This window comes from Nicrophorus vespilloides, unplaced genomic scaffold (genome assembly GCF_001412225.1).
Source record: "Nicrophorus vespilloides isolate i.1.1-1 unplaced genomic scaffold, Nicve_v1.0, whole genome shotgun sequence".
Taxonomy (NCBI): domain Eukaryota; kingdom Metazoa; phylum Arthropoda; class Insecta; order Coleoptera; family Silphidae; genus Nicrophorus; species Nicrophorus vespilloides.
Window position 1 is genome coordinate 417 of NW_017097108.1, and position 23,866 is coordinate 24,282.

General features: G+C 37.2%; 1 protein-coding gene across 1 annotated transcript in view; it reads right to left on the reverse strand.

Moving 5' to 3' along the window:
• Positions 1–1,277: 1,277 nt before the first annotated feature.
• LOC108558941 (1-phosphatidylinositol 4,5-bisphosphate phosphodiesterase classes I and II) overlaps positions 1,278–23,866 on the reverse strand; it is a 37,841-nt gene continuing 15,252 nt past the window's right edge. Inside the window, exons 2-12 of the mRNA XM_017916036.1 lie at positions 13,787–13,933; positions 7,634–7,908; positions 7,389–7,574; positions 6,699–7,339; positions 6,259–6,464; positions 5,990–6,197; positions 5,399–5,928; positions 4,592–5,343; positions 4,281–4,533; positions 3,963–4,217; positions 1,278–3,899 (exon numbers count right to left, since the gene is read on the reverse strand). Of these exons, the coding sequence (XP_017771525.1) occupies positions 3,828–3,899; positions 3,963–4,217; positions 4,281–4,533; positions 4,592–5,343; positions 5,399–5,928; positions 5,990–6,197; positions 6,259–6,464; positions 6,699–7,339; positions 7,389–7,574; positions 7,634–7,908; positions 13,787–13,933 (3,525 nt within the window). The 3' untranslated portion in view covers positions 1,278–3,827. The remainder of the gene's footprint in view (positions 3,900–3,962; positions 4,218–4,280; positions 4,534–4,591; positions 5,344–5,398; positions 5,929–5,989; positions 6,198–6,258; positions 6,465–6,698; positions 7,340–7,388; positions 7,575–7,633; positions 7,909–13,786; positions 13,934–23,866) is intronic.

Consider the following 23,866-nt stretch of genomic DNA (forward strand, 5'->3'; position numbering starts at 1 on the left):
TAGATTTTTTTTGTTTTAAATGAGACAAAGGCACAGTTTGGAAAACGAGATTCCTTCTACAGTCAATAAAACGCAATTATACACAGACGACACACGAAACAAATGATATATATATATATATATAATACGAAAACAAAAATCAATAAAAAAAAAACGAGATAACAATTGAACGAAATAAGTGAAGAACAGCGAAACGACGACAATTGGAGGTGTTCCATTAGGAAAAAAGAAGAGTTGATTTGTCTACGAGTGAAGCCTCCAGTTGTCACCAAAAAGTGATTTGCGTGCGTGTTTCCATTTTTTTTCTTCTTTACACGCGGAAAGAAAAGCGCAAAGGACACATGATTTGGAATGTAAATAGATGCAAATGAACGGAATTTCAATAATGATAACAATATGAAACAATAATTAGAACAGTTGATTGCGTTATGTTATGTTTAGAATTAAGTAACGTCACCTACTAATTGATAACTACTGAATCTTCTTAACATTAGCTTTGTATTCATACTTTCTTAGTGTTTGTGTGTGTGTATTTGCTCTGTAATCATTGGCGGAAGGCGCTTTTTTTTTCAAATTTTTATTTCCTAAATTTGAGACAAACAGTAAATTACTAAATAAATAAGAAAACGGAAAATTAACAATAAATATAGACGAAACTGAAGAAAGGCATTCGAATAATAATAAAGTAACGTTTTTTTTTGTTGTTGTGCGCGCGAAAGAAAGTCGAAAAGAATGCAATGGGAATTCGAAAGAAACGATCGAGATTTTTGTATTCCTCATCACCTCGACATGGTTGATTGATTGATTTGATTGATAGGCCGTTGTTAGATTAGGAAATAACACTCTAACTTTTGCTTTCTCTCTTCCTTTCTCTCTCTCTCTTTTTAACACACACTCTCTCTCTCTCCTATATTAATTATATATTCACAATTTAACTCAACCTTCTTCCTCTTTCTTTCCCATCCTCTCATTAATTTAACTTTGCTTTTTCTTCCATTTTTTTTTTTTGGTACTCTATCATATCGAATATTGCTAACTAATATGTATATTAAAACTATATATAATATATATATACTCTATATATAACAACCATCGAGTAACAACGACACAAAGTAGCAACATCCATGGCTACGATTAGCGATTAATAATAATAATTTAAAAAAAAGAAACAATAGAGAAACAGAACAATAATAATAATAATAATACGCATCCGGTCTTCTTCTTCTTTCGCTATGATTGATTATATAATGCATCTTTCGTTTCAGAAATGCAAACGCTTTTTTTGGCAACACTGACTCAATCTAATCACCAACAATTATGATCATTGCGTGCGTTATTTGCATTTCGAATTATGTAACAACAATGATGCGCGTACAAATATAAATATGTAAACACACAAGTATCGCTTTGTGTTGCTTTGCTGCGTGTATACAGGGTGTTTTCCAAGTGAGACTTGTTGCAGATTTTGTTGTTGTTGTAAATAAATGTAAACGAGAGCAAGCCAAGTGATTGAAGATTATTGTGATATAATGATCATGACCTAAGGTCCTAATGTAGTTACAGTTACAAACAACTACAATTCCAATTAGGTTTTCGGTTACTTTTCGGTGACATTTAACCACTTGGCTGTCATTGGTGAAAAAAGAAAATTGAACAGAAATCAAACGGACAAAGTTTGCCAACTTTGTTGCAACTCGTAATGATCAAGGAATTGATGGAAATGAACGACGTTACAGAAATAAACACCCAGAGATAGAAAGTTTCCTAAAAGAACATAAGTTCGATATTATGGTCATTTCCGAAAACAACGTCAAAAAGATAGAGTAAATCTTCCTTAAGATAAAGACCCATGCGCCAAAATAGTTAATCCAATAATAACTGACTTCGCAAAAGGAAAAATAGCTGCAGATGATGCTAGGAAAAGCAAAAACGAAATATATAATAATCTGTATTGAATGAATGATTGAAATGAAGAAACCATGCATCCCGATAGGTGATACCAAAATAATTTCTATTTCTGTCAAAAAATGACAGTAAAAAAAAGAAAACCGACGAGTACACAACTTGGAGCACCCTGTATACAAAATGTACAGAGGTGGAGGACCTATACAGCGTCATCAAATAATAACCATCCAATAACATAAATAACCGTAGTATGTACAATAATAATATTAATAAAACGTAACAAATTCGCTCACGATTATTGTTTTTTTTTTTTTTAATTTGTTTAGTTTTCGATGAGCGAAAACAAAGTTGCATAACATAGTTTGTTCTTAGCCGACGACCGGAATTGGGGTCGCAGCAGCAGCAGCACAAGAAGCACCGCGTTTCATCGCCTAAACATTACATTTGTCTTGCACACACATATATATATGTATTCACGAGTAATCTAGACTAATCAGTAGTAGTAGTAGTAGTAGCTTGTATTATCCATTAATAATAATAGTTAATTACATTTAATACCCGCCAGGTCTATAACACGTCCCCAATATTTTCTCTTTATAAATATATTTATATATATATATACAGGGCGATCCGCTAATGACAACAATTTAAATGGCATTGCGTAAAACTTTATTTTTTTTTTTAGCAAATCGCGCACCGTACTTATCTGAACGCAAATCATTCTCGAGCAACAACAGTATTGTGGTTTAGTAATTGTATAATGATAATCTTGAACATCTATTATTGCAATTTTACACATTGAAGAAGCTCGAACATTCCCTCCCTCTCTACTTTCTTCTTTGCCTTTCCTCCTCCTCCCAATTTTGGAAGAAGAGACGCGCGCCTTCTTCGGGCATACGCACATCACTATCCACCTAGAGATCATCACCATGGTTACAGATTCAAAATGACTAGAAACGAACTCGCGTAAACTCCAATAAAATTATACAACAACGATATTAATAGTAATAATAATAGTAGTAGTAGTAGTAATAGTAACAGTAGTATGTGTAATAATACATGTATATACATATGAGTGTATATACAATAATCAAATACGTAATAACAACGATACTTAAGTAAGCTTATGAACCATGCGTAACAGTATTTATAGATATAGATTACATAGTTATTGCGTATGTATACATTTTGTATATTTTAGATGTTTCTCATCCATCTCTGACGCCCAACCTGGCAGGTGTCTTCTACTTCATCTCTCCTCCTCCTCCTCTTCATCATGATAATAATAATAATAATAATATTTCGACTGACTACATTCACAATGAAGCGGTTACAATATATTTATATGCTTTTGCATACTTATCACAATGATACGACGACATTGATACGAACTAGTCAACTAAACGTGTTCAACAAACGGGAAGAGGGCGGCGCGAAAAAAAAAAACATCTCCTCCTCCTACTCCTCCTCCTCCTTGGGGGGGGGGGTGTATGTGTATGTGGGGGCGCGAACTGCGCGCAAATTGATTGTCGTATTACTCTTACTTACTCTCCACCCTTCGTGTACATCTTTATTAATGTTATTCTCTTACTTACTTAACTCGATTCGATTATAATCTCGCTTTCTCTCTCTCTCTTTCTTTATCTCTCTCTCCCACCATCATCCGCATGCTCCAATCGTTTGTTGTTTTCCCTATTACACAATATCCTCCACCTTCGGCGCGAAAATCCAAGAACACCGAGATGGTGGGGGGGGTGGCAACGAACGACAAAACTATTACTTTTTTTTTTGTTTGCTTAATGAGATCCATGAGTATCCTAATCGTCTTTCTCCTCCTCCTCCTCCTCCTCCTCTTCCTGCTCCGCCACGCAACCTCCGAAACACATCACCGTCGCCTTGACAGCAAAGCGAGAAGGTCTTCCCTAGGTGGCCGGAGTTTCACCCTCAACTCGCGCCATTCGCGTCTCGAATTCCTTGCCCAGAGCCGCCTTTGCCTATAAACAAAACACGATGAAATCAATTAATTCTGCAAATACCTTCAATTACGCGATAATTACCTTTGTCCGGTGCTCTTGGAAGGCGTTACGCACGCTCTCGTGTTGACGCGTCAACTCGTCCTTTTTGGCGTCGAAGACCTTCGCAAGTCGCTCCCTCTCGATGACGCCACGGTCAACCACAGCGCAATTGACCTCGCGCTTCACTCGCACCAGCTCATCCCTATCTCGATGGATCTTCGATAAAGCTCTCACCTCTTCACGACGGTCCGCCTGAAGCCGCTTCATCATCTCACCCGTTTCCCTTTCGCATTGCGTCTGTAAACACACACACACACGATCATTTTATTTACAAATACGAATCGAAGAAATGATACGTACCACGAGAATCTTGATCTGATTGGTCTGCGAGGTCTTCATCACCTTCTCGGCGGTATTGTAGATGGCCTCGTGGTACTTTTCACGCAGCTCCTTCTCCTGAGCGACGAACTCTCTGCTTGCAGCTAGGAGACGTTCGCTTTGGCTCCTCGGTAACGTCGGTCTACCATCGCCTTCTCCACTAGAATCGGCACCGTCCGCGACAGTAGTTAGAGGTTCGGCGCTCGGAGATTCCGTCGAAAACACTCCACCCACGCTACAATCAATATACAAATGAGTCAAATTACACAATTATACAATTTTTTGTAACGTACATGTTCTTGCTTGAGAGCCTTTTCACCAATTTTATATTGATCAGCTTGGAGCGTTTTTCGCCGCCACCAAAGTCGCTCGATTTCTGCGACTGTAGAATGACGCGCTTCTTCTCGTGTTTCTTCCTCAAACTCTCTAATTTCTTCTCCAGCTCCATCCGCTTCTCCTTGACCAGCTTATTTTCGAGGATCTTCTCCAACGGCTCCGCTACGATATCCTCGATGCGTTCCGCCACGTCCGGCGTCTTGGCTACGGAATTCGGCGGATCTGCGCTACCAGAGGTGTTCAGATTTGGACTCACTGAGACCGAAACCGCATCAGTCGACTGTTCGGCATTCGCTTCGAGACTGACCGCAACGTTCTTGGTGATGGATTGTCGTTGGATAGGACTGCCGTTTACCTGTTCCTTAGTGATCTTGGTGATGGTGTTCGTCTTGGGTTCAATATTTTCGGCGATCTCCATGCCTTCAGTGAGCACGGCCAGCTGTTCGGCGCGCTTCTCCAGGTCGCTCTGATACTTGATGGGATTCGCCAGAGCTTCGGCAAAGTCCGAGAGGCCGTCCGGAACGTAATCCTTGACAACTATGTGCAGGAAGAGCGTGGCCAAGGGCAGGGGTTGTCCCAGTTCGGTGCGCAGATTTACGTGTCTGTAGCCAGGACACAGACCGATCACAGGCATCACGCGATGACCTATGAACTTGCCAGACTCTTCGTATACGGCTATTCTGACTGAAGCCAATTCAGGTAGAACCACCTACAACAAAGGTTCATTTAAAAGGTTATAATACAATGTTATATAATGTTTATACTTTTTTGAAGACGAAAGGCTCATCCTCGTAGACGGGATTGATCCCATTGTTGGGTACCACTTTGGTGCGGAACTTCTTGCGAGCGGTGTCGGCGGGAAGACCGTACATGTCGACTTCGACATAGGTGCCTACTCTTCGGTCGGTAAGGAATTGTCCGGATATCACAGTGATTTTGACGGTGCCAGCGATGATGCCGTCCACGGTACTCTCGGCGAAAGGATCGAGACGACGGTCGATGCGCCGCATAAATTCCGGCTTCAGCAGGAATCCGCATCGGAGATTGTACTCGAAGACGCCGAGGTTCAGCTGCATGGCCAGATCGAGCGTTTGGAAATTGAGCGCCACCAGCTGGCATCCGGCGTTCCAGAAGACCTGCGGCATAAAATTGGAGGAGTCGAAGCGAGTGCCCACAGGATAGACACGGCTCAGCTGATGCTTGTTGTAGTTGACGAACTCTATGGGCTTCTCCTTCAGCAAGGTGGTGGCTTGCTTCTCATCGAACGACGACATTTCGTAGCTGCGGTTCTTCTCTACAGGTAACAATATGAATTGGTTAACAGCATCTCGATAAGTCGAATATAATTCACGTACTTTCAGCATTTTCGAAGCTGGAGAAGTGCACCGGTTGAACGTAGTTGACCAGCGCAGAAATTTCAGCTCCAGCTTCGGTCTCTTTGGCTGCGACAGCTTTTTCACCGACGTTTTCCTGGGATTCACTCGGTGGTTCCGGTTCGCCTCCATCTACCTCTTCTTCGCTGGAGGAATCTTCCTCTTCAGTGCCGGTAGATTCCTTGGAGCCCTGGAAGTATCAAGGAAGTTACAGATTTGAAACGACCAAGAGGTTTGATCAATGAAGAGACCTGTCGCGTTTGCAGCGGTGGCGGATGAGCAGGGGGTACTTCACCGTTTCCTGTGCGCACGTTAGCATTTGTGTCGAGTGCAGTCGGTGCTGCTACGACCACAGCCTCCTGCACTTTCTTATGGTGATGATGATGGTGATGATGCTTCTTCTTGTTTTTGATGATTATCTTACGTTTCAGCATTGAAGGAGGCGGCAACGATATACCTGAAAAAGTAACAACAAAAATCATTAGAATCATATGGACAAAGCGGTAAAAGTTTACTCTGAACTTTGAAATGGTATGTATCGACTGCATCAAACAAATCCATTAAAAAAGCTATTACTGAAAGTCGCAAAGTAAAGTTTAAAACTATTTTCGTTGCAGTGAAGTTTACAGAAAGATTGGAAAGAAATGAGAACAAAGTCCGGATAGAGTATTTCTCAGAGATGCTTATTTACCTGGTTCCAATTTGTGCGAGTCGATGGGATCTGCGAGAAGCATGTCTCCGAAGATCTCCCTGCAATAATTGGCAATTTTGGCCTGCTGTTTGGGATTGCAGTGGTTCTCGAAGGAAAGAACGACGGGAAAATCTGATGTCTTGAAGGCGCTCTCAGCAATTGCCTCTAAGACTTCCCTGGCGTTGATGTCCGGTACGAAGGTGTAACCGTGCACGATGATCGGTTCATCGTTCCTGCCGCCGTTCCAAAAATCTAACTCGACACATCTGCAGCCTGCGAGCAAACACTGCCTGTAGATCTCGACGCTCGACCTTCCAGTCAACTGATGGCCCGTGAGGTAGGTGTTGTGCGAGGAGTTGATGAAGTAGTGTGACATCGGATGGTCCATCTCGTCGGTGAGATCGTAGCTATTCTGCGAGATGATGTTGTTGTCCTCGGACATGAGGTACTTGAGGAAGCCCTCGGCGGAGAGGACTCCCTTCTGGACGTAGCCTTTGTTCGGCTCGTACTGAGCGATGATGTCCTTGGCTCGAGCGACGTCCGCATACGGAAAGAGGATCTCGTTTAGACGTGGGTCGCGCTGCGTTTTGTTCAGAAACTCGACCAGCTGCTCGGCAGTCATCTGCTGCTTCTTGCAGGCGCTGCAAATAAAGATTACTCGAATATTCCCGGGTCTTTGCGATCACTTACATCTCGTTGAAGATCCTCTCCACCTCCGTGCGTTGCGTCAGGCTCTTGTAGAAACCGAAGAACGCGTCGTAGCCGAGCTTCTCCGTCGAGATTGTGTCGTTCTTCCCGTGTGCAATACCCGACAACTCCAGAGCTTTCTCCACCCTCTTTCTGTCCTCTTTATTCTGTGCGTACATCTTGATCACACTGCAAACACACATTCATAAAACAACGATCACTTGGAGAAGATGGATTTAGTTGCTCACTTCTTGACGGTGATTTTTCCGCCTCCGATTGTTGCGTATAGCTTGAGCTTGGTGAAGGCCTTCCGCAGGAACATGTTGTTGGTGCCGTTGATCTGGTTCAGGTTGTAGGCGAGCGACATCAGCGAATCCGTCCAAAGACGGGCGATCTCCTTCCTCGTGCAGCAGAAGTTGATGAAGTTTATGTTGACGAAGTCGCTAGCAACGCACACCGTCACCGTCTTCTCCTCCAGCGTATCCTGCGAACCCATCGTCACGATCTGCCGCAGCTTCGGATCCTATGGAAACGCACAAATAGAAAAAAAATACAATAAACAAACATCAAAATATAAACCGATCCATGGAAACATCAAGGCAACGGTAAAGATACATACTTTGATGTATAATTCGGAAAGACATGAATTTCAAAGTATGTGAAAATCGTATAGCAAATAATTACTCTGCACATATACATTTTTTTTTTGTTTTTATATCAGTGTACACTAGCAAAGTGATGTTATTGATTACGTTTTAATTATCAGATTTCATTGCTCAACTATTGGGTCGTTAAATGAAGCGCGCGCAATCAAAGTAAGTTATGGCGACATCGGCAATAACGAGACAAAAACGATACCAATTAACTCGGTTATAACGACACTAATCGAGTTGGACTGTACAGACATTAAAGGGATATCCGAAAATAAACAGGATTACGTTTGTCAAAGTATATTTACGTAATTCGAAATGCAAACTTTCGAACGAAAAAAGCGAAACACAATTAGTGTGCAGTGCAGCTATCGATCTGATCTAAACTAATAACATGTTAATATTAGCTTTGTAGATGAGACTTCATCGGAAATACGGATAGTGTTTGCGCATAAATAATATAGTGAGAGAAAGAGAGAAAAAAAAACATCGTCAGCTGCAGCGGTGTAGTGCTTTGGTTGGTTGAATCATTCATATTTTGATTGAAAATCAATTTTCGGGAAATGCGTTCATATACATAGAGAGAGAGAGAGAGTATAAATATGAGGTTGTTGCATAACTGAAACCATACAGTTATTGCATCGGGCTGCTAGCAATCAAATTAGTTTTTCGTTGTTGTTTGTAGTTGGCTGTTTTGTTTTGGGAAAACAAAACAACGCGTCGAGCAGAGTGTTATTGAACAGGTGGAACATTAGGGGAGGCCAGAAACAAGCAAAATTTGCAAAGGCAAATTGCATTACGCGAAATCCCAAACGAAACTGACCACAAATGAACCTGAACGTAACGTTATGACCGAAACAGGACTTTTCCGGAAAATGCAGTTGAAAATCGAATTTAAAACGACAGCTGTACAATTTGACAAGTCAAACTTATTATTTCTATAATACAGATTTTTACAAGTAGAGTTTAAAATGTAAAATTATACAAAATTATTGAGTAAGAATACAAATAGTTCGATTATCGTAAATTACGAATTTGCATTGTTTATTCAACCGCAACGTAAAATGAGCGTGTAATAATAATGAGACGAGAAGTGGAAAGATGAACGGACGTCTCTAATTATAGAATACCTCTGATGTCATGCAAAATCGTGCAATTGCACTTTTTCTTGTTTTTTTTTTCCATCGCTGTCTTTCTGTGTTCACATAAACTGACCATTCGTAATTTGAAACAAGAAACTAATAAAAATAACCAAGTTCTTTCCGTATCTAAAATATTTACTTTGATACCCGGCGCATCCATCAAAATCGTATACAAACAAATAATAAAACTCTAGTTTCATTTCATACAACAGAGCTGTATTATGTTGTGTATATATATTTTTATTATTTACGTGTTGGCAATATGATTTGTTGACATTTGCTTGTCATTTGCGATGTTTGACATAACATGTTTGAATATTAATTAGTTGGCAATATGAAGTATTATTAATATATTTTTGTTGAGAATACATTTGGTTTAAATTTGCGACGTTTGATGTATCAAAATGGGAAATGCGATCTAAGCAGATGCGAACGCTAATACGTTAGTAATATGAAGTATTTTTCTTGTTGACATATTGTCTGTCAAAGTTGACAATATATTTTGGTTAAATCTGTGCGGTTTGACATTTGAAAATGTGTAATGCGAGCTGAACAGATGCGAATGTCGGAGATGCGGATTCGCGTACGGAAATAGGTAGGGTTCCCGGCGACGGCATCATCATTATTTCAACTTGTGCTGAACTAAATAATATTTATAGTTGGAAGAAATCGATGATACGAGCTGATGATGTGCCGAGTATTTAGAAGTGACTGCAAGCTGGTTGCCTACAATACGAATTAATTAAAAAAAAAAACAATAATCCATTTAGGATGTGGTGTTTCGGCACCTCAACGCACGGACTGTTTATTTTTTTTTGTTGTCTCCCTCCTCCCTCTCGCTATCATCGGAATATCAATTTTGAGTGCCATTAACCCAAATTAAATTCGCACCCTCTTCCGCACTCCGACGGCCTTAAATTATTAATCGCATCCAATTAATCCGATTGCCTTGCAGCGCGCCATCATTTCAAACGAAACTTCTCCATTCCGTCACACGCACGTCAAATGTCACCAATTGAGAGTCCATTTTGTCCGATGTAGATGTCGCTCAAATGCGCAAAAAAAAAAACTGTCAATCAACCGTTTTCAACATGTAAACATTGCAAATAACGATTACACATTTTCAACATAATTGCAAATTTAAATTTGAAAAAAATACAAAATTTAAAAAAAAAAATGCACACTATCGGATTCTCCGGGATTTCCCTTTGGAAACTCACGTTTCTAAATAACCGTTATGCAATTCCGTGTCGGTGGAAATTCCGTTTTCCCCCCATTATTTGCTTTTTCCTATGTACTTTTCCAAATCCAACAATAATTAGAGATTTAATAAAAGTAACTTTTTTTTTTAAATAATAATTTTACCAAATAAAAAAAACCATAATTGACAAGAAACTGTAACCAATAGCAACTAAAAAAAATGTAACTAGAAATACGTATTATTGAAAAAATACAAATGTTCAGAGTAAATGAAAGTGAAGACTGCACATTTATTTTTAATGTCGAGACACGAAGACATCTCGTTTCTACACCTGTTTATTAAATGGAAGAGCGAGTGGCAGGAATTCGACAGAAGGAATTCATCCCAACTAAATTTAGACGGTTATCCTCCCATTCAGACTTCTTTCTCCTCCGGAACAACAGAATTATTGCTCCGCGAAGATATCAAAACTTTTCTTTTTTTCTTTTTGCACTTATACAACTTCAATATGCATCATTCATATAATTGGAATTTAGATAAGCACTTTTGTTTCAACGGCGCCAAATTCAAATGAAAAAAAAAAAGAAGAAATAACCTGCACGACTACAATACATTGCTGATATATATATATTTGCAATCTAAGTAAGGTCTTTTGTTGTTTCCTTTTTGGCGCCAAATTAAAAACAAAAAGAGGGAAACTAGCCTACGCGATTACGACATAAGGAATATTGTTTTTCAGCGCTAAATTCAAACAGAAGGTACAGGAAAAAAAGAACAAACGAGAGATGAAAACAAAACATCATATCCGGTTGATTTACGCGCGGCAATTTTCTCCCTTCCCGGAGAAGACATTTTTCAGAGCGCCTCGTTCCGCCCCATCCGTGTATTTAATTCAACTAATTTATCTTCCAACCCCTTTTGCCCAAACTTTGCCCGTCCTTTTTTGCACTTTCCTTCTTTCTTCCCTCAACCTCTTTCTCGTACCTACAGACACTCATCATTTCCCAGAGAAAAGCACCGGAAAACGAAATAAATTTCGAACCGTTTGTTTTCTTACTACCATAGCACAACGTATGTTCTTTTTGTTAGGTTTTCTTCCAGTCTTTGCAATATTCCATCGTAATCCATTTTGTAGAGTGAATGAAAAACAGGACACGTTCCAGTTTTAATATTCGAGAGAATTAATCCGAGCGCAGAGTTTCCCTTAGGTATTAATATGGCAATATAATATAAGCAAACATATTTCCAACTATGTAGCATGTATTGTACAAAGAAACTTGTAAAAAGACTCGATTTTTCAACTTTGAACGAAAGTTACAGCAAATCGGCAATACTTACAAATATATCGAATTTGAGTGCTCATTCATAATTGTGCCGAAACACGACGATTTGTGAGAAAGACTAACCAAACCGTGTATTTTTCTTTTGACTAACATTTGTTTGATGATGTTTGAATCTGAGAAAATAAGTTTTAAAATCTGTCTTCTCACAGTCATAATATTTATAGTACATCTCGTTTAGTAGTGAAAACTAAGACTATGAATAAGGTAAACAAAATATTTACGACTGAGAACATCAGAAAATGATTATTGAGCTTACAAAATGCAATCGATTCTTTCCGAATGTTTACAAACATTTCGCGAAAAAAATTAAAAGAAAATTTCCATTTAAATTATAAGTTTAATTTTATTTTAAGACGCAAGAATATTTTTGAAACTGAATTACACATATTTAATTTTGCAAATCCGCACAAAAATATACATTCCATATGTCTAGAAATTGTGAGAAAGACAAGTTTAATATAGAAAACAATTCTTAAAACATCTAGTTATTTTTAATATACAGATTTCGAAGAAAACGTAACGGAAATCATTTACAAAACATTCTGTTCAACAAAATTTCACGATATTTATATAAACTTATTTCTATAAAATACTCTAAAATCATCGTTTCCATTGGTAATTTAATACTTCTGATATCTTGCAATTGGAAACATTTTGCTATTGGAAATTGTATTCGTTCATAAGAAATAATGCACATTTTGTCTGTCTGTAACTTCATACAAAGTGCTCCAACAATTGTCTCCAATTAATAATTACGATTTCTTGCAAGTCCCCTTGCTATCAGAAAAATTACTGCAAATAATACACATTTCACGTTTGAAACATCGTGAAATCAATACTCTTGCAATTACCTTAGTTATTGGAAATTTCTTCTGTTTCTACGGAAATAAATAATACACATTTTGTCTGCAACTTTTCCTTATTATTTTTTTTAGAATAATTACGATTTCTTTAAACTGTTAGTAATTACTCCAACATAGTTTTTCTTCTTGCAAATACTTTCTTCCACCAATAATTTAATATCGGGTTGGCAAGAAAATAATTTCGGTAATTTTTCAAAAACAATTTCATAGAAAAAAATGCATTGTTTTCTTTGTTTTATATCCGTTTCCATCGAGAATTCAATAACATTCAATTTTCTTGACAATTGTTTAATCAGTGCCAATTACAAATCGAAGAAAGAAAAAAAAAAGGAGGAAATTTAATGGTGTTTATATGTTCTGCGTCGTTTCCATGGAGAATTCAATAACATCTGTTTATTGAAAATATTCTTGTAGCGCTAATTGTGAATCGAATAACAAAAACAATTGATGTTCTGCTTTAAGAACGTTTCCATGGAGAATTCAATATTATTAAATTCTTCAAATTCTTCTTATTTCCGACAGTCGTTTGAGAGCAGTGCCAATTGCAAATCGATAAAAAAAAAATAACAAATTTAATGATGTTTATAGAAGAAAGGAAATCAGGAAATTTCGATTGTAAAACGTTTCCTTTGCGTAATTGCATCTGTTTGGTTGGGTGGTGCTATTTTATTTCGTTTTCTTCTTCTCTGTGTGTGTGTATATTTGGTGGAATGTTTATGGATCGATGAAAATAAGATTGTAAAATGCTGAAACCCATGTCGATTGCGGCCGCTAATCGAGTACAGGGAATAATAAACAAATAATAAAAATAGAAGCAAAGCAATAAAGGCCCCCCCACAAACGGCCAGGCTGGCTTTCATTTCGGAACGATTTTCTTTTCCTCCTCCTTTTTCTTTTCTATTTCATCCTCCTTCTCCAACATCCTACACACACAAGCACACAAACACAAGTAGCCTGTGCATTTTTTTGCAACGTTGTAGTGTGTTGCTTCAGGCGAAATGACGGATGCGAGACAAGAAAGTCATGTCCTTTCCAGAGGGAATGCGGAGAAGATTCAATTTCCCTAATGGGAACGATGTGTCCTCCGCATCGCGGAATATCCCCCTTCCGGATAGGATAAACCGTCTTCTGGGAAAGCAACAGTCGGGAAGAGGAGAAAGATCGATGCGCGAAGACGACGACGAGACTTATCTTCGACTCACCTTGGGGATCTTCGCGTATTTTCCTGTGCGCGTATCCCGGATGGTCGCGATGTCCAGCAGGTCGAACTCCTTGTTCTGGTCGAGCCAATGCAAATAGAATCCGTTTTCATCGACGCGCAACGTCACCGGCGTCCCGACGCCCGAATCCTGCAACAAAACAAAACACAATTCCAATTAGAACATACAATCAAACGTTTCCATTGACGACAACAATAAAAAAAATGCAATAACGCACAAACAATTGTTGGGTTGCTTAGATCTTTTCAACAAACAAATTTTGCACCTTTTCCATTGAACAATAGAAACTTCAGCATCTGAATTTACAGTTTCAAATTTTATAATTTCATTAATAAGAAATATTGGTCATGGTTCACAATTTATACCGAAATAGAATAATTTCCGTTTTATTACGTTTATTTATTGTGTGCTTTATTATTCTTAATACATACGGAAAGTATACAGAAGTAAAGAGAAAATGTGGTTAATAAACCGAGCGAAATTTAAAAATTTAGCGTTGAGTCAATAAATAAATTGTGAGAAATTATGGAGTCTCTTGTATCTGGGAGTCTGCGGGGACGCATTCGCAACAGATTTATAGTACGTGGTATATCCTCAGGATGGGAATCGAAGGCGGCTGCGGCTGCGACGGAGGTGGTAGATAAAATTACCAGAAGGAAAAGAGAGAGAGAGAGAAACAAAGTTTATTTTCATTGAGCAAACTGTGATGTAATAAAATGAGAGGGACACATGCGTTCCGGAGACGGAGACGTCGCGTCTCCTCGCTAATTGCGCCTAAGATTAAACTCAAACTTATCCCTCATCCCTCGAAGTTAAACAGCTTTCCAATTAAAGTGTCATGCGTCCGAGGTTAAGAATATCCCCGGGTTTTAATATCGCCGTGAAGCGAACTTTTCCAACAAACAAACGATAATGGGATTAGTAGAATGGAGAGACGAGACGAAACGAGTGAAGCAAAAGGAAGAGGAAACTGTGTATTATTATTATTATTGCTGTTTTGCTGAAGGGAAAGAGAGACGTCCGGATGAAGACGTGAAGATGAACGAGCGAAAAGGGTAGATGGTGGAGGAAGATGAGTGGTGGAAGGGTCCTTGAGGGAGGCTGGGAAAAGGTTAAGTGCACTCTTGTGGTTCACGAACAATGAGCCAAATGAGCAAAATGAGCATCGTCGTTACGTTGCCCGACCCCCGGAGAGGAAGAGCAAAAACAGGAGAGAGAGAAAAATTACGCAACCCGTTTTACTACTATGCATTTTTCATACGCCCCATTAATATGCATGATGCGTCCTTGCGAAAACACGTTAAATAACCTATTTCGAAAGGAACAGAAGCTCGATAAACACAAACTACTGAAAATCTATTAAAGCAAGTAATTTATGCATGTTTTTCTTTTTAAAACTATAATATCTACATAATATTCTTCAAAAATGAATATGAAAAGATAAATGTTTACATCACATCGATCACACCTAAACATGACAAGTTCCTAACAATTTCCAACTTATATAAACTAAATCACTATGGTTACGTATGCAATTATTTGAACAAAATTATACTAAATTAGTACCAATATAAATAAACTATATTTAGTTCACTTTTGATACTTTTCTAATTGGACTAATTCAAACATCTTATTAGAATTATCTGAACAGAAAACTTAACTCAAAATTAAATTTTGAAACATTAAATTGATAAATACACGTAATTATTAATTTAAGAGTTCAATGACAGTTACAATAAATTGACAAAAACATGTACGAACTTATATAAAATATGTCAGCAATATTGTATTAAACTTTTTGCTTTTAATACCAATTTTAGGGAAATACTAAGTTGATTTTAAAGTCGTAACATATTTAGAAGAATTAACAATTCCAAAAGATCTAAAATGGAATTAGATAAATAATAATTAATCCCGTTGAAAGATTAATTAATATATTGTCGTGTTCCAGGATGGAATATCTCTGGACACTGTGGAATACTTTGTAGTATTGTCGATGTGGCGTCCTAGTGGGTTTTATGGAAGAGTCTAGATTAAAATCAGTGTAATAATAGTATTTATTTAACACTTAGATGCTGGTGGTTCTTAATCTAGCTTCCAGTTGCTACAAGCAAAGGTTGCTAGAATTGTTACTAGGACTAGGTTCTTCCTAGGACTCACATGAGTCGCGGACTTATATGTAAGAAGACGTACTGAATACAGAATAATATTCTAAGGGTAGAGGCTAATTTGCAATTTGCCAAGTTTTCCAAAAAAAGGTTCTCTTGTCGTATGCAGATGTTTGTAGGTGCCGATAGGCTTGTTTGATGTTCGTTGGAACTTTCCATAAGACTGTACTTACATAGATAAAAAGTACACATAGTACTTATCAAATATATCATATATAATTAATAATAAAGTGGTTGGCCAGAACAGTATACATATTATTGACAATAAGTCTATTGTACAGTTGGTACACTTGACATTTAACAGTTGTAATCAAATGGAAAAGAGTTGCATATCATGTTGATTGTGTGGTGGCACCATTATGTGTTTGAAGTAGACATTTACGATGGGATTATAAAATCCAGAGTTTTTAATGTCCAATAAAGAGATTTTGTAGGTGTCTGTCTGTGTTCGTGTGCGATGTGGTGAAATAATGCATTCAGAATGGAAATCGAGTTTTCGTGCGTTCGCATCCGTGAAACCGTCCAGCTTTTGTTACCGTTGCCGTGACGATTGCTGGGGGGTAAGAACAAAAGTATATTTATTATCTGTATCTACCGTGGAGCAGGTGTATAGCAGATACATGTAGAGAATGAGAGAAACAGGTGACGGTGTGTGTATGTGAGGATATTTGTATGTGGGGGCGGCTAAACGGGGGGCGGCGGCTCCGTTAAAGCCCTCGCAAGCAACGCCGGCGCATAAATATAGAACGCGTGCAGTGTTAATAGAAAAGGGGGAAGGAGACCACCGCCCCCCCCCCGGTCTCCTTTCGCAAGGGATGGAAATGGATGCTGAGCTATACGCGAGTGCTGTGGGCGATAAATGTTTTGTTGATGCGACTACGAATATGCTTTTCGCGTTGCTGCTATTATTATTATTATTATTATCTTCATCATCGTCGTCGTCATTGTTGTTGCGATTGCCTTTGCTGCTATTTAGAAAACGGGCGTTATGGCTGAATGGGGGGCGGCCGCACGATGATCGCCGCCAACTGGCACTTGTATGTGGGAAGGCGGGGGCGGCGGTTTTGGCTTTGTTTTCGCTCGAGCGAATTGAAAGAAAACTTTCCGGACAAACGACGACGACGTCGACAACAATACACGACGACGACACGCAACAACGCGTCCAACTGTCAACATTGACGCAACAATGGTGAAAGAGGGTGTGAGTGTGAGAGAGAAGCGCACCACCTGAAGTGGGCCGACTGTGGAATTTCATAAGGATGAAGAAGAGGAGGAGGAGGAAACAACGTAGCGTCGAGTGGAAATCAATAACACCACCGCCTCCCCAAAAGTTAATTAATTATTTTCCTTGTCTCGCGCAAACCCAGCGAAGACGCGTCATCTCGAGTTTCAGCGATAGGTTTTCCATACAATATTTGTTTACAATCTATTCAATTTCGAACGGTAAATTACCTTCGGGAATCACAATGAATGCAAAATATCTCGTTATTTGCAAATCTAATTAAAATGCATACAGCGCATTTCAGCTGATTTTTCAGCATCGTTATCATCATTTCCCTTGACTCACTGCAATTCGCCATCTCTTGGCCAATTCGCCAAACTAAATTTAATTAATTCCTCAGTGAAATTCATAAAATTATCAACTTTATTAAGTGTATTAATAATTAGTTATGATATTTCGAGTAATTACACAATTAACCTTCACGATTGAAGTAACTTGTAAATAGTGAGAACATTTAGTTCAAACGCGCTCTTCCTTCCTCTGTTTACACGATTTAAATCCGTGCACGGATTTAGATAAAGCTTTCCGACGACCTCGCAAATCAAATCGGATTTCAGTTGGAAAACGAACTTTCCTGCAAACGATGGAAAAATTTCAAAGAAAATCGAGATTATATAATTCCTTTAATCAGCTGTTTTCGTTAATTCAATAATACGAAAGAAGTAACAAAACTTTGACAGGTGTCAATAAAAAGTGAGTTGACACTGGGAAAACAGTGACATGTGTCAAAAACAACATATTTTTATAAAAACTGACATGTGTCAAAAACAACATATTTTTATAAAAAATGACATGTGTCAAAAACAACATATTTTTATAAAAAAAAAAACAAACAGATTTTTATGTAATACGTTCGTCCGATGTTGAATATTTTATTACTACTTTTGAGCAGGTTTTTTTCTATGTAAATGTAATCTCGTAAATGTGAGATGAATCTGCTGAGGAGGTTAAATGCATTAGCTGTGCTATACAGTGACAGCTGACACACGCCAATTGAACGGCGCGTCTCAATTGACGGATGTCAAAGGTTACACGAAAGCAATTGTAGGAAGAAGAGCCCCGTTTCGTAGAAGAAATTGCGTGCTGCGCCGCATCTCGATTGAATTAGTGCGGATTAGCAGAGAGAATTCGCGAGATTTGACAGCTGAACAAATATATTGAGTGTTGAGTAGGTGGAGGAGGGAGGTGTTTACTGAAATCTGTTGGATTGGAGAGATAAAGGAGAGGACGACTTCCGCACAGAGTTCGATTGATAAGCGACGTAATAATATTGATCGGCAGATGCCGCCACCCCCCGCGGCCACTCGACGCGAGAGCGTCAATATTTATTGTTTGCCTTTATCATAATAATGCACATTAAACAAGGTCCTGTGCAAACACTACACTATATAATACATCCTGGAGCTAATTACACATTAAACAACGACGTTCGCGCGCTTCCCCAGACGCACGACATCAACATCATCGATCCAGATTGACAGCTGTCACATGATTTACCGTCTCGGCTTGTCTTCTCTCGATATACCAGCAATAATTAAACGGAATGTACATAACATTGGAACGTTCCTAATAAACAGATTTATTTACTATCTTTTAACAAGATAACTTTAGAATTGATTCGAATTCATTAACTAGTAATTAAACTAATAGTTTACACAAACTTAAATATAAACATGTTGACAGCTGTCAAAGTCAAAAGTCACCTTTATATAACAAAATTTCCTAAAAAAAGTAAATGCTTAATTAATTACATATATAAGACTAACTGACATGAGCTATTTTTTAAGTATATGATAGTACGTAGTTTCCATGACAATCATAATTAATTATTTTTGAAAAACAATAAAATGTCACTTTAATGACATATGTCAAATTGATAGTAAACTCAATTGCTGTCAATTCCAATCATTGCTATTAATAATAAATATCACGCACAGTGTTTATGCAACATTACTACAAGATTATTTACTATTATTTAAACCTTATCGATCGAATGAAATTGAACGAATCGAAGAAAAAGCAAATGTTTTCGTGTTGATCTTTCTTTAAATTTTTGTTTTTTTTTTCTATGAATGAGAAACAATTGATATGGAAAGTCGGTCAATGACGAAGGAAGCGCGATATTGTCGATGTTGCAGGTCGACCTCTAATCGAGATTAGATATTGCACGCCTGTGTGTGTGTGTGTTGTTTGTAAATGCGGAAGCGATTGATAAAACGCATAGTAAACAATTGAAAAATACAACAAACAAATTTCCATGGAAACCGCAACGGGGGCGCCGGAAATCTCGAAATCGATCGACATCTTTTAACCCGACCGAGATACGAATTTTAAGTGCACTTCTGTAGTGCAGTTCAATTGATAAGTTTATCTTTTCCATTTGCGAACACTTTTTATTAAATAAATTGTTAATTTTTTTTATTGTTTGAAAAATAATTCACTGTAAAATGTAGCAATTCTGAAAGAGTGTGTATGCAACGGTAAACAGTTGAATATATTCCGAAGAAAATTAGCGTAGAAATGGTACGTTGTTTGTTTGTAAAGGCATACATTTGCTTGTTTGAAAAATAACAAGCTATAACATTCCAGTCTTTCATGTTGCAAAAAAAAAGAACGTATTGTTTCTGGTCGACGTGCTTTCTCTCTCTCTATCTTTGTATATTTTAACAAAAAGGCATTCCGCGGCGGCTTTCGCGGAAAAAGCTTTATTTTTAAACATTTTCGGCGATCGAAGGAGGCTCAATTAGAAGAGGAGAGCACCGGACAATAAACAAATCCGTGACCCAGAAAAAAAAACAATCAATTGCTCCACTTCATTCATTCTTTTTTTTCTCGTTTCGTTTCAACCTTTCTCTTAATTTTCGGTTTCTTTCCTCCGTTTGTACGGAGTGAGAATCCGGCGTGTCGGTCGACCTTAAACCAATTCGTAAATGTGCTTTTAATGCGGCGGCTGCACACCATTAAAGGTTGATGATGAAAATAGAGGTGGCGGTGGAGGAGAAAGGAAATAAAAACAGAGGAAATGACCCGCGGCACGGAAGCCGCCGCCGCCACCCCCTGCGATCTATTTATAGACTGTTCACCTTCACGAAACAAACACCATCCCCGATCACGATTGTAATAGAATATGATCATCATCATCATCATCATCGCCCAATTTCTACTTTGCATGTTGTTTCCATTTCCATTACGATGAAGATATATATATATATATATTTCGTGTTTCGTTCTCATTTCTTTCCTCTACTTCTTCCTCTTTCGATTTAATTTCCTGCCCACGCAACGACCGACGTCTAACTTCAAATTAATCATTGCCGTTCCACTCGCTTCCATCAATTAAAGCTTATTTCATTTCCCTTCCAAATTATCCACTTTCATTTCACTTTCCTTATCAATGAATAACAATACTTTTCTCTCATAAATAACAAACTTAACATCGAAAAACTTGTTCGTAAGACACAGAAAAAAACACATTTGGAGAATTGTTATGATGATGATAATAATCTATGCTAAGTACTAATATCTCGTAACCAACAAAAAGGGTTATCAATGAATAACAATACTTTTCTCTCATAAATAACTTAATTTAACATTGAAAAACTTGTTCGTAAGACACAGAAAGAAAACACATTTGGGAAATTGTTATGATGATGATAATAATAATCTTATGCTAAGTACTAATCAACCAACAAAAAGGGTTTCGATGTTTCCGTTCAATATCTGTTATCCAACAGTTTTTAACCCAAATACTTTTTGTACAATTCATATTCAAGTGCGTCATGGATAAAACGTCACCATTTCTTTCTGTCATCATAATTGGTTTATTTTTTCTGAATTATATTGAAGAATTTAGTAAATTCATCTATTATCAGAAAAAAACAAAATATAAAAATAAAATACGATCGAAAAAAACAAACGAATGTTATGGTCGTATTGTGCTTGTCATAGAAATGTACTGGAATTGAGCCAAAACTAATACGTCAAACAGTAATTTTCTAAGTATATTTTTTTTTTGTGGAACTCCAACATTTGCTCGAACTTGTGTAAACTGAAATATCGCATTAATATGCAAATGTAAAAGTTCAATTAAATAAAGTGTGTAAATTTAATTCTATATTAATTTAATATTTATTTATAAAGCATTAAATAAATATTAAATTACTTTGAAAGTGAAATGCAAAAAAAAAATGAAATAAATAGTCTATTAATAATTATTAATCAAAATAATTGAATTATCATTACGTAATTTAGATTTTTAACGTCACTTGTCAAGTGGTTCGTCAAATGCAACAAATACAGTTTCTTTTTTTTTAAGTAACTAAAAGTTGGTATATTGTCAAAGATTCATTTGTCAAACGGTTACTATAACCTTTTTTTGTATTTGGGAAATAATTGACAATCATACAGTAATAAAACTTACTAAAGTGTTAAATACAAATTGTTCGAATGATAAAGTTACAAATAAAGTTTTGTTTTTTATGTAACTAAAAGTTGGTATATTGTCAAAGATTTATTTGTCAAACGGTTACTATAACCTTTTTTTTTGTATTGGGAAATAATTGATAATCATACAGTAATAAAAGTTACTAAAGTGTTAAATACAAGTTGTTGTAATGATAAAGTTACAAATAAAGTTTTGTTTTTTAAGTAACTAAAAGTTGGTATATTGTCAGAGATTCATTTGTCAAACGGTTACCATAACCAAATTTTGTATTGGTAAATAATTGATAATCATACAGAAATTAAACTTACAAAAGTGTTAAATACAAGTTGTTCAAATGATAAAGTTACAAATAAAGTTTGTTTTTTATGTAACTAAAAGTTGGTATATTGTCAAAGATTCATTTGTCAAACGGTTACTATAACCTTTTTTTGTATTTGGAAAATAATTGACAATCATACAGTAATAAAATGAGTCTGCGTGTAACATTCAAATGATACAAAATAAATTCATCCAGTAATAAAAGTTACTAAAGTGTTAAATACAAGTTGTTGGAATGATAAAGTTACAAATAAAGTTTCTTTTTTTAAGTAACTAAAAGTTGGTATATTGTGAGTGAGTCATCTGTCAAAAGATTACTATAACATTTTTAGCAATGGGAAACAATTGCGAATTATATTATAATATTTCTGTTTATAACATTTAAAAAAAAACAAATTTTGTTACAATGTCAAAAATGCATCTGTCAATTGGTTATGAGAAGTAAACGGAGAGTCGTTTATTAATAACAAAAAATTAATCAATAAACAATTAAGTTTAGTCTAGTTGAAAATAAGTTACCAGATAAAACTAAATTATAGTTCAAAATAGTTTTCTATAGATTCGACTAACTCAGAGTTAGCAAGTTGCTTGTCAAATACAAGATGTCAAAAATTTCGAATGTTACAGCTACAAAATAGACATCTGCCAAAACATTCCTATAAACTTTTTAGCAATCGAAAACAATTGAGATTCAAATGATAATAGTTACATAATGAAAAAAAAAAAATCATCAATAGAAAAAGTAGTAAAAGTTACAAATGTTATTATATCAAAAATGCATCTGTCAATTAATTACAACAACAAAAAAAAATATCAATTGAAATTGATTGCTTATACTTTACGCGCTACTTGTAAAGTTGTTGCAAGTTGTTGGAAACTTGTAAGTTACAGCGAAGATAAATAGTTTCTTGCATATTTAAACGTTAATTGGTATATGACGAATGACATTTGGAGGCAGTTGAAATTATGTAAAGATAGAGCAGTGAAATTAGTGAGGAGATTCGGTTAATTTCCTTGTTTGAACTAATTAGTGTTTTAATCGACGGATTAAGATTGAATCGTAGATGTAGGCATTGTTGAGCGGAGTGTAGTAACCTGTAGCTAACCGGGACCGGAAAACGGCGCACGATTTAGATAGGAGCGCAGGGCAGGCAGGATTAGTGCGAAAGTCGAAACGTTTCGCGCTTTCCGGCTTAAGCAAATCCACGGAGCGTTACCGTTTCTCTGCTTTCCTTCCATCCTTCCTCAATTTCAGGCTCCACATTAATTGAAACCGCACCGGAGCGAAGCTAATTGAGGCTCTACCACCTTTTATTCTTGGACGCGATCATCGATCGCCGCCAATTTTCCATACAGCCGCTTTTAAAAAAAAAAAACCGACCCCTCGCCTACACACACACACGCTAACACCAAAATCGAGTTCCGAGTTCAATTAATTGTCGTCCGATACGCATCGACATCATCCCCCCAATTAAATCATGATTGTGCTCGTGCAGATATATAGTGAAATCGGCAGCTGCTGCTGCTGCTGATGCAGTTTGCTGCCTGGGCTAAATAGGGTTTCGAGTGTGGCGAGAGCTTGCATGCATGCTTGCATCTCTTTGGGCCGCGAAAATCAATACACAGACGGGAGGAGGACGTGGAGCAGGAAGAAGAGGTGGTGGTGGTGGTAGAGGATCCGGGAAATATTATTGCACGGCCCTCGTCCAATTTCACGCCGGGCTGAAAATACCAGAACGCTGGCTGCTGCAGCTTCATGCTTCGATTCTTTTACCCAATTCCCAATCACACCTCGAACTCTTCGCGCGAAAACAACTTATATACATACACGTATGGTATGTTATATCATA